Source organism: Aedes aegypti, chromosome 1 (genome assembly GCF_002204515.2).
Source record: "Aedes aegypti strain LVP_AGWG chromosome 1, AaegL5.0 Primary Assembly, whole genome shotgun sequence".
Lineage (NCBI taxonomy): Eukaryota > Metazoa > Arthropoda > Insecta > Diptera > Culicidae > Aedes > Aedes aegypti.
Window position 1 is genome coordinate 304,921,992 of NC_035107.1, and position 12,152 is coordinate 304,934,143.

At 37.6% G+C, this 12,152-nt stretch overlaps 1 protein-coding gene across 1 annotated transcript in view; it reads left to right on the forward strand.

The window, feature by feature from the left end:
• Positions 1 to 12,152, forward strand: part of LOC5576121 (dolichyl-diphosphooligosaccharide--protein glycosyltransferase subunit STT3B) — a 31,616-nt gene that overhangs the window by 2,501 nt on the left and 16,963 nt on the right. The window contains exons 2-3 of the mRNA XM_001662417.2: positions 5,299 to 6,523; positions 6,587 to 6,798. Of these exons, the coding sequence (XP_001662467.1) occupies positions 5,299 to 6,523; positions 6,587 to 6,798 (1,437 nt within the window). The remainder of the gene's footprint in view (positions 1 to 5,298; positions 6,524 to 6,586; positions 6,799 to 12,152) is intronic.

Genomic DNA, 12,152 nt, shown 5'->3' on the forward strand with positions numbered 1-12,152 from the left:
TCTTTGGTGTGAAATTCGAATCGAAATCGAAGGTGTGTGCGGTGTTGTTGAACTAGGAATTGATTTCGTCTCTTTTTAATTCGCTGAATTTCGCAAGTTATACGTAATATTCAAAAATAAACGAACACTAAGCGATTGACAACCATTTGTTTCGTAAAACGCTATATAATCTAGGTTGGCGGATACCGATACACCTTCCCTACATAGTTTTTTTTTCTCTCAACACAAGGCAAAACTTGGGAAGACGTGCTCCACATTAGAAAGATCAGCTTAATCATTCTAAAATTTTTAAAATTCTTTAAATTTGAAAAAGCTATAGAGAAGTCTTGATTCATTTTCAGGGAAGCCCTCAACTCAAATAGGCAGATTTTCAAAATTGCATAAGCCGATCGGATAACAAAGAATTGTCCTTGTAAATGCAAAAAAAGCTAAAAAAAACTTGGTATGCAGTTTGAAAGCACGCACAATTTCAATTTAGGACTCACTAGTCCAATAGGAAATCAAGTTACTCAGCACTTCGAAAGCATTCTCAATCCAGAGAACGTTTTTGAAAATTCCTGGGAGACTGATTTGGAAGAAGTGAGAACTATTATTTAAAAAAAATCAAAATGTAAAAACCACTGGCGATGATAGAATTTTCTACATCCTCATCAATAAACATCCAAAGTGGTCATCATTGTTGGTTGATATATTTAACAAATGTTTCCAGTTAGCATATTTTCCTGACAAATAAAAAAAAACGCCAAGGTTGAACCGGACTAAAATCCTTAAGAAGCTTCTAGCTATCGTCTAATCAGTTTGCTCCATCAGTAAACTTTTTGAAACATTTTGAACAGAATGATGGTCCACATCAACGAAAATTAATTTTTTGCCATGGACATTCGAAAAAGCATTCGACAGTGTTTGGCATGAAGGTTTGATCGTAAAATTAATAAACTTTAATTTTCCAACATACATTGTTAGAATTATTCAAAGTTATCTGTCAAAAAACCTGGGATTCCTTATTAAGTTCCTCCAGAAATTTCTCTCGGCCTTTCTGCAGCATTTCATTAAGTATTATTGCTGCAGTTCAACCAAATAAAATATACAAATCTCCATGGATTCTCCAATGCTTCATTAAAAAAAACAGCGCTTTGTGAATTCTTGAAAATGCTCTCTTAATTTACTATGGAAGTCAATGAAAGAATCAATGGATTAATTTCTGGAGAACTTAAGACCCCTTGAAAAAAATATATGATCTTTGGAGGGATTCCTGATGGATTTCTTAAGTTATTTCTGTGGTTATCCTTAGAAAAATTCCAGATTGGATTCGTGAAACTATCTAAAACGAAATTCTTGGAAGAAGAGCTCGTGACACATCATAAACAGGGTGTCTACTAATTTACAGAAATGAAATTCCCTGAGATTTCCAGGTTTACAAAAATAAATCCAAGTTTAAGTAATTTTTCAAAATATGTGAATAGGTAATTTTAAATGATTAAAAACAGTTTTTTTTTTAAATAAAAGGTATCTTTGAAAATAAATTTATCTAACAAAGTATGTTTCACTTCAATAAAACAATAATATATTTTGTTCTTAACATGTAAACAAATGAAAAAGAAATGTGCTTTTTATTTAATTGCCACGAACATCAAGTGTTTCTCAAATGATATGAAAGTGGTTTTAATTCATATATGAAAAAATAGTCTTATCGATTTCAATAAAGAAATATCCTTTCCCTTAAAATTGGATTCAGAAGTATGGACATCAACAACGGACCTACAATATATTTTTTGGAGAGCGTTTTGTATTTTTCGCTTTGGGATATATAAAGAGATAATCAGGGCTGGTAGTATGATTGTATTAGAAATAATAACTTTAATGACCTCTTGCTTAAAAAAATAAAAAATAATGAATGAACTGTGAATCCTAAAAGAAACCTATCAGGTAGCACGAGATGAGAGTTTGATTCCTAAGTTGAACACACCCTAATGCCCTTTTTTGGAATTTCTTATGACATTACGACAAATATAGCAGCTCGATTTGCTTAAGCTTTTTTAACATATTACTCCGATGATTTTTTCAAGAATTTGTTTTGAGATTTGACCTTGACCTTGAGATTTGAACGTGAACTTTCTAAATAATTCTTCCAAGAATTTCGGTTTACATGCCATCATTAATTCAATCTGGATTTTTTTTTAAGGACAACCACATCAGGAATCATCCATCCAAAAATTATTCCATTGATTTCTGTAGGACTTCCTCCAGCATTCCCGTTTAAAGCATCGTCAAGAATTCAAAATTCCTTCAGGAAGTCGAGGCGAACCAACCAAGGGCTGAAAGTCTCGTTAATAAAGACAATAATAATAATAATAATTCCTTCAGGAATTCTTCCTCTATTTTGAAAAATTTCTCAATGAAATCATTAAATATTTTTTCAAATTATTCATCCAGCGAAATTTCAAGGAAATTTTTCAGATTGTTTTGGAGAAATTAAAAAAAATATATGCGGCGTTGAATTTCGACAGAAAATCCTGGAGTAACCTAAGAAGAAACATGTGTGAATTCTAAGTACGCCTTGTTGAATTCCTACCAGAATCTCTTAAGGTCTGCATCGAAGTCAAATTTTGAATTTTCAAGAGCACAAAACTAGAGAACCTGACAACCATTCGCACTGAAAATTTGATCGATTGGTCACCTCCAGCGAGTGACCAGTGAGTTAAATTTTCAGCACAAATGTCTGTCTGGTTCTCTAGAATTAGAAAATTCGTGGCTTTGCTTCGATGCATCTTTACCAGAAAGACATCCTAAATTTTTGATGAAATTCTTCCTAAAATATTAAAAAAATAGAATTTCTAATAATGTCCTACAAGACATTTTGAAGGAATTGCTTGGAGAAATTCGGACAGAATTCCTGAACTTTGGATAAAGTTTTGAATAATCCATAGAGATTGGGCAATTTTATTAGAAAAATTATTAGAGAAATGTTTGAACCACAGCAACAATATTTTGAGATGATATGCTGAAGACATTCTAAGAGAAATTTCTGCAGGAACCTAATGAGGAATCCTAGAATTAAATTTATCGAGATCTTCTTTATAAAAGATATCATCGAATAATGCCTGACGGATTCTTGGAGCAGGTCCTAAGAGTAATCATGGATAAATATTTGTAAAACTCCTTCTGAAAATGCCTGGAATATATGAAGGAATTCGTGGAAATTGTCGAAACGGTTTTTTTTCCAAAAACTCTGGAAGTGCTCTAGGATTTTTAGACCAAATTCTGAGGAAATTTCTGTAACCATCCATTGAAAAATCGCTGATAACATTTCTGGAGAAATTTCTGAAAACATTCAAGAAGAAATCACTGGGGAAATTACTGCAAGCAAATCAAAAAAATGACAGAGAATTTTTTTTATTAAAATAAAGGCTTTAGAGACCATAACCAAAAATGTAGTTTTGCATTAAAATGGTGATCAAGACTTTAAAATAAATTGCTCACCTGAAAAATGTAAAATTTGTTGTGTTTTTTTGTTAACTTATCAACTGCTCATGTACGACACCCAACTGGAACTGCACTTGCCTCTACCAATTTGGCAATCTTAAGTACTGATTACTTGTTTAAACATTTTTTATGCTGATTAGTTAAAAATCGTTATAAGGACTGACTATGTCAACTAGTGTTCTGATAGCGGCGCAGCCGATACATTTTTTGATTGAGGAAATGTTTTGTCACAAAAACGACATATTCTACCATTTAATACTGTTTCAAAATAATTTCCCTGAGAATTCCCTCCCCTTGGTTATGCGACCTTGCTGCGATGGGAGGGCATAATCCATTAGCCCATATGATGGAAACCAAAGGCGTAACCTGTAGTGGTGGTATCACATTTTGGCATTTTTTGCTTAGAGCCGCGTCATAATTCATATGGCATAGACGCAATAATATCTCGGATGTAATCCAACGGGCATTCTGCGTCATTGATAGAATTGATGCCCATTTCAAATAATTAATCTATTCGAAGTGGACATTAATACTATTGGTGACGTTCAGTTTGCCTTTTGCTAACCAGAATGATCCGTAGCCACTCTTACTATTAGCTAGCTAGATACATCGTTATCATATACGACGTAGGGGATACTTAGGAACTCTTAGGAAAATGACTAGTAGATTCACCGAGTAGAAATAAGTGGCGACAATCTTATTTTAATATGGTTTTTACATTGCCATAATAAGAAATACCTCTTTTGTAACAGCGGTATAAATAATCTAATTCCAGCTTCATTTTCGCAAAATTTACAAGTAGAAAGTAGGCGTTGTTAAGCATTGCATTTGCCACTTTAACTTTACTCTTAAATATTCACTATAAAAATGACTATGGAAAGTAAGACGCTGAGATCTATCATTAGGGTACACTTGCTAGTTTCGAAAAATTGTTGAACAGACAAGGAAAGCGACTTTTTTCTTTAAGGATATATGAACGTAATGACCAATAAATACTTTTAACAATAAATAATGAAATTAACTATAAATACTACTAAACAGCCTAATTTTGTTAGGACTTGACGACAATTGACATTTAAGACTCTTATCTTACGTAAAGACAGGAGTAATCAGAATAGCAATTGAATGACAAATTATTCAAAACCATTTCGACTAGACATTATTAGTAATGACACTACTACACTACTATTTCAAACAAATTCTGATGGAGCTGCTGATTTTCACAATGCTTCCTTTTCTCAGAAGCAAGGGAATATGGGTACTTTTCAAAAACTACCACGTCACAATACTAATAAAAAAGCAGTGTTCATGTGGGCGCCATTGCCTAGTCCGTCTGAGTATTGGTCCTGGTAGAGGGGAAACTTGGCAAAAGCCAGACCGAGGGTTCAGCCTTGACAAGTTAAGCTGTCAGGCAGCTCCAACTGAATACCATACAAAAAAAATTCCCTGAAAATTCCAGGTTTTCCAGGTTTTTTCAGGTAGTAGACACCCTGATAAACCAAACTCCTGAAGAAATCTTCGGAGTAAAATGTGAAAGAAATCTACAGTAGAATGAGCTTTTTATTGTTTCTATGTTGTTTACACATTGAAAACAAACTTTTTTTTTGTTGAAGCGAAAAATATTCTGAAATATATCGTTAGTTGTTTTTTTGTTGTTGTTTTTTGAAACCGAACTTAAGTCTTTAAAAAACCTTATAGTTATCTAAAATGAACAATTCATCAATTTTGAAGAATTTATTGAACCTGAAATTATTTGTTTTAACCTAGGGCTCTGTGAGACATAGCAAGAAACTGATCGTTCTCTCTCCCTTCCAGGTTCAACTACCGCGCCACGGCGCACATGGTCGAGAATGGGTTCTACAAGTTCCTGAACTGGTTCGACGAGTCGGCCTGGTACCCGCTGGGTCGTATCGTCGGTGGAACCGTCTACCCCGGGCTGATGATCACCTCCGGCGGAATCCACTGGCTGCTGCACACGTTGAACATTCCGGTGCACATCCGGGACATTTGCGTCTTCTTGGCACCGATCTTCAGCGGCCTGACGGCCATCTCGACGTATCTGTTGACCAAGGAGTTGTGGTCCGCGGGGGCTGGACTGTTTGCCGCTAGTTTCATCGCTATCGTTCCGGGATACATCAGCCGTTCGGTTGCGGGATCTTATGATAACGAGGGCATTGCTATCTTTGCCCTCCAGTTCACCTACTACCTCTGGGTAAAGTCTGTCAAAACTGGAAGCGTCTATTGGGCGGCATGTGCCGCGTTGTCCTACTTCTACATGGTTTCCGCCTGGGGAGGCTACGTGTTCATCATCAACCTGATCCCTCTGCACGTGTTTGTCCTGCTCATCATGGGACGATATTCGCCCCGGCTGTTCACCTCCTACACCACGTTCTACATCCTGGGCCTGATCCTGTCGATGCAGATTCCCTTCGTCGGATTCCAACCGATTCGGACGAGTGAGCACATGGCCGCTTCCGGTGTGTTCTTGTTGCTATTCGCCGTGGCCGCCCTGAAGCATCTCCAGACGGTCCTCTCCAAGCAGGAGTTCAAGAAGCTGTTCATCATCGGAGGTTTGGCCGCGGCTGGGGTCGTCTTCGCGGGGGTCGTCCTGCTGACCATGTTGGGAGTCATTGCTCCCTGGAGTGGTCGTTTCTACTCGCTTTGGGACACCGGATACGCCAAGATCCACATTCCGATCATCGCTTCCGTATCGGAGCATCAGCCGACGACGTGGTTTTCGTTCTTCTTCGATTTGCACATTCTGGTTTGCACCTTCCCGGTGGGTCTCTGGTACTGCATCAAGAAGATCAACGACGAGCGGGTTTTCGTGGTTCTGTATGCCATCAGTGCCGTCTACTTTGCCGGAGTGATGGTACGTTTAATGCTGACGCTGACCCCGGTTGTTTGCATCCTGGCCGGCGTCGCTTTCTCCGGACTGTTGGAGGTGTTCCTGAAGGAAGATGTCACTCCGAACAGCAAGGATGCCAACGATTCCGAACAGGAAGAGACGGCCAGCGAGAAGAAGCAGCTGTACGACAAGGTAGGATCAGTTATAACTAGAGTCCAGGAACAATTCCCTATTTAATCTTCGCAATTTCTGCAGGCCGGCAAGTTGAAGCACCGTCCGAAGCACGACAGCTCGGCTCACGGAGCGCACGGGGAGCAGAACGCCGGTATGGGATCGAATCTGAGGAGCATTGTTATAGTGTCCATTCTGATGCTGCTGATGATGTTTGCCGTGCACTGTACCTGGGTTACGTCGAATGCCTACAGCAGTCCCTCGATTGTGCTCGCTTTCTACAATAGCAATGATGGGTAAGTAGATAGTGGACATCGCTTACAAACAATAGGTTTACAAGCTGGGAATTATCAAATAACGTTATCTTGACTCGATTTATTGAAGTCTCTATGAACTCCAATACAGACATGGCTATTGGTCTATCGGCTACTGCTTCTGTTTACTATAGCAGAAGGACATAACTTGAATTATCAAGCATCTTATTGCTATCAAAAAAGATTGTGAGCTGGCTCGTTTCTGATGAAGAATCATTGTCGGATCACAAAACAAATCCGATCCGATTAGAAATAACAGAAACCTATAGAAACCCGAAGAAAACCAACTGGGATCTTTATCGTTTTCATTTAAGGAATTAGAATTCATATGGCGGTGAACAGTTCACGACTGTTTCACTACTGGAAAATACTTCTAATGGGATCACTGACCAAAAGCATACTATCATATTAGCTGTCCTATTCGACAGAGGTAATCTAACAGCGATGTGCTTTGGTGGTAGGACAAGCTACCGGAATTGAGGAAGAAATCCAGGCGATTTGTTTACATATGCATTGCTAGAGGCACGACAAGTTCAAGAGGAACATCAGACAATTTTTTATTATCGTGTTATTCAATCTCATAATGCATTCCTTTAAAAATATTTTGATAAATTCTCCGGGGGAAAAATCATATCGGAATCCTAAAATATTCGCCAAAACAAATAACCTGTAACGACTCATCATGAAAAGTTGTTGGAAGTAGAGGCATTAGGGGCAAAATGAACAAACGGGGTGAAATGGACGACACCCCTTTATTCTTTGAAAATATACATGTATCATAAAAAAATACACTGTGTGAAATCTGTATTGTGTATGAACTGTTTGGCGGTATAAAAGTTTTTTTTTTGCTTCAATTGTCCTCTGAAATTTGACTTTATTTTTTTTTCTCAGCATAAAAATAAGCAAGGCGGTGGAAGAATCCAATGTTTTACCTAAGTAGCTAACCTAGAGAAGTTTTTATTTGCTAATATGAAAGAGTGGGAGCCCTTTTACATATCTGAACACTTTTTTTTAAATAATTTTCAGTTACCCTCGACTAGTTTTTAAGTTTTATATAAGTATGACGCCTTCATTCATGGTGGTGATAATCACATAAAATGTCAGAAAAAACGAGATAGAAAATTGGATCGAAAAGGTACATGAACACTTTCGTGAAATTTAGTTAATACAATATTCTTAATGGCTGAAAATCGTTCTGACACAGTAACATGATAGTATGCTCTGGGTTCGTTACAGTGCACACAAATTAGATTCCACAGCCCTGCCTTACCTTGAAATGTGCACATATCAACTCTGGGATTATCACAAAAGGGCGAATCACAGAAGGCCGAAACACAAAAGGCCGAATCACAAAAAACCAAATCACAGAAGGCCGAATTAAAGTTAAAACATAAAGAATAAAGCTTGGATATGGAAAGAACAAGTCCATGCTTTGTTATTCGGTGTCATGAAAATGTCAAAAAACCTCAAAGTAGATTTCCTAAAACTAGGTTTTTGTCACTGACATCGCTTTGCTTCTTACCGCCTCTTATAGGCCATTACTTTAGATATTACCCCGGACATTTCTGAAGGACTTCATTTAGTGATTATTTCTCAAGGAAGCTCCACGAATTTCCCTAGGGAATTTCTCCAAGCATTTTGTTTTAAGGATACCCTAAGATTTTAACATGGGTCAAGGTGAACCTCAGAAATGGAATTTCTCCAAAGATTATCTGAATTCTCACAAAAATTCTTTGAGAATTTTTTCAAGAAAGTTCTAATTCCTTCAAGCTTTTTTTTTTTCCAGTGATTCATCCATCGCTTTCCCTGAGACATCCTCCCAGATTCCCGGTCAAAACGCCTTCTAAAATTAATTATACTGTAGTATAAAACTGTAGTATAGTGTGAAAACTTAAATAAATTTTGGGAGATTACTTGGGATTTTTTGACAAACATTTAAAAAAATGTTTGGTAATGTTTGGCACGAGTAATACTTGAATGATACAGGAGACATTCCTTGAAAAAAAAAAATAACTTTGTTCGAAGAACCTCTCAAGGAATTTTGAATTTTCGAGAGGAAAGATTAAGATGAATTCTTGAAGAAACCTACATTAACAGGCGGAGGAATTCTTGTAGAGTTTCTTGAAAAAACCCTCAAACTATTTTTCCAAACACTCTGGAACAAACCTTTGTGGGTTTCATCAGAAGAGATTTTGTAGAATTTTTTTTTTTTTTTTTTGAAGATCTCCTAGAGTAATAACTAGAGAATTCGGTTGAAGGATTAGTGAAAAAATATCTGGAGGAAATTCTAGAAAAATTCTGGAACAAGAAACAAAGTAATACCTGAGGAAATTACTGGAGGTAGTAGCTTTGGAGTAGTAGTAGGATATACTGGAGTAAAATCTGGAGAAATTGTTCCATGATCCTTTGAACAAATTGCTGGAAGAATTTCTGGGTGAATTGGTAGAGAAATCTCTAGAAGAATTTCTGGAGAGATCCCTGTATGAGACCTTGGAAGTATTGAAATTAAAATCATTCTGATAATTCTTGAAGCTTTTCCTTGGGGAATCTGAGGGAAATTCTTTCTGCATCAGGGTTTGATGCAAGCCGAATAATTAAAAAGAAACTTTAGAGCCTATTTTGGTTAAAATTGATAGCTTCTATTAACAATAGAGACATGAATTCAAATAGAGAGCAAGTCTCTAAAAAGAAACCTATTAACAGTCATATTTTTGAGAACATTAATTGGATCAACTTTTGAAATCATTCATATTAAAAAAATATGAATATCCTTTATATTTATATCTTTTTTGACAAAAGTAGACCAAACCAAACCAAAGGCAATCATTTACCACCTGTGAGATTTTTCTAATTTCCTCATATATTTCTAGATAACAAATGAATGAAGAGCAAAACTTAGTGAATTTGTGTAGTTTTTTTTTTCATCGATGTGGCCCAGCTAATAGCAAAAAAAAATTGGAGAAACTCCATCAAATATTTCGCTGCAATTTCTAGACAATTCTGCAAAAACAAAACATTTGAAAAATCATCAAAATCTGCTCTAAGCAAATATTTTTTCAAGAATTTGGAACTAATAACTACTTCCAGAAATTTCTACTTTCTGAATTAGCGAACTTTTAGAGAGTAAGTTTTAGGATTTTTTAGGAATTGCTCTGAAAATCGTTAAGACATTCAGCAATGCTTTGATGAGAGTGATCGCACGGTCATGAATCGCCACCACACTCGTGTTGTGTACTGTAACCGTTTGGTTACAAAATCTCATGATTGTTTTTTAATTTGTGCATGTTGTTGAGAAACTGTAGTGTTTTTATAGATTTTGTTAGTGTTGGGTTAGTAGAATTAGTAGGATAAAATGTTTGTGATAGTAGGATAAGCAGATGGTAATTACATGTTTAGTGGAACATAGTGGGGCTCGATGGTAGAAAAGGGCGAAGAAATCAACTGTGGTAAAATGGGCGAAAATAGAACTGGATGGGTGGTGAGCGACCTACAAGGAAGGATAATGGAGGGATAAGGAACGATTGGAAACCTGGAAGGAAAAGGAGGGCTTTGTAAGACTTGGGGAGTCAACCATTGCTCATTAGGAATCCGGCGTCAGTGATAGTAAGTCGTGAGTGAGTTGAACCATTTGTGAAACGGCAGTGAACGACCAGTAGTGCCAGCCATAGTTCGTTCAGGTAAATCTGTGAAGGCGAAATACCTGGAGACTTTATTTTAATATGCCTCTGGTCTTCAGGACCTTTTTTCTTGCTTTTGCGTAATCTTTGATTACCACAGCCTCACGCTGCACGATAGGTCAAGCTGAGTCTTGAACCTGTGCTCTCCGGCTCCGTATCCGCCATTGAGCTTCTTCTCGAACCGCACGGTTCTAATCGCAAAGGAGAACCCTTCTCGGCGTGGCCAATACGGTCTCGCCCGTGGTCCGTCGATAGCGTCAACGAAGGGAACGCCGTAGACCCCCAAGCTACGTTAGTAGCCGTACAGTGGCAAGCCGCCATTGTACCCGGCCAGAGCAATCCGCTATTGCTTTGTGCGTGCCCAAGCCAACCGCCATCTTCCAGAAGACCAAGAAAACCGAACCAACTCACCAGAACATCAAGCCACGGAGCCATCTGCGAGCGCTCGCCAACGTCGTCCAGCAACACCGGTACGTACCGAACAACGGAAATCATCTAGCCCTAGAATTGCCTTTTTAGACCACAATAGCCCAATAAATCCCTACTTGTAAAGTTCAATAAATCCCTTTAGTTTCAACCCACATTCAAGTTCATCCTAATCTTCAAGAATTCCATAGTTTCTGCACCCGTTGTTCCGCGTAGCCCCTCCGAATTACCCAGTAGCATGCCGACCCTGCGACACAGTTCAGGGGTCTCATGCTACTGAGCTAGTTAACCGGGAGTCTTGGTTCTGCCGTGAGCTTATAGAGCAGCATCAGCGTGAGTCTAAGTGAGTCTCAATTGGCGACCAACGTTAAAGTCGTGAACGGTAATCGGAGGAACGATTAGTATTTAAAAAAAAATCTTGAGATTTTTTTAACTGGGCGACAGGTGAGTGCGCAATCAATGAGTTGATTGTGCAGTCCGACACTTGATAACCGCTAATCACAGTCCGCGAGTTGGTAGATTGAAGTGGGAAGACATTGGCCTTATTCGGTTTCGGAAGAGTGAAAGAAAGAAAAGTTGGCACAAAAGCAGTAAAGATTTGATTGATTTCGGAGACAGAGACATATTTTGGAGTTGGTACTGGTAACTAACCTAGAAAGGACTTACACTGAAACAAATACACTTTCACATTTTACAAAGGTCCTGAATGAACTAAATTACACTATACAAAACAACACAAGGATAGCACGGTTTATTGAATTGTTTTTGAATTTTTCTTTTTCATTATTTCTTATTTTCTAGCTTAAGATTTGAATTTTATTATTTGTCGTGTGAATTTGAATTTATTGTCTAATTTCTAAGTGTATATATTTTGAATTCGTGAACTTTATTGAACTTTAGTGAACTTTATTGAATTACTCTTGCTTTACATAAATCTGATTTTAAATACGATGGAGTCTAAATACGCTAGCCAATACCGTTCGATGAACGTGAACCATCTGTTGGATGATGAGCTGGAATACGAGCTTGTTCTACGCAAAGTAAAGTTCTCGAGTGGTGAATCTAGGGATATAAAACGAAGAAAGTTGAGAGGTGCAATGAAAGAGGAACGAGATGCAAACACATTCGCTTCGCGGAGTATAGCAGAAGAGGCCCGTGAATCAGAGTCGCGATTGGTAGAAGAAAAAATAACGATGATTAGGGATTCATTAGAAACTAGGAAGGCAAAAAAGT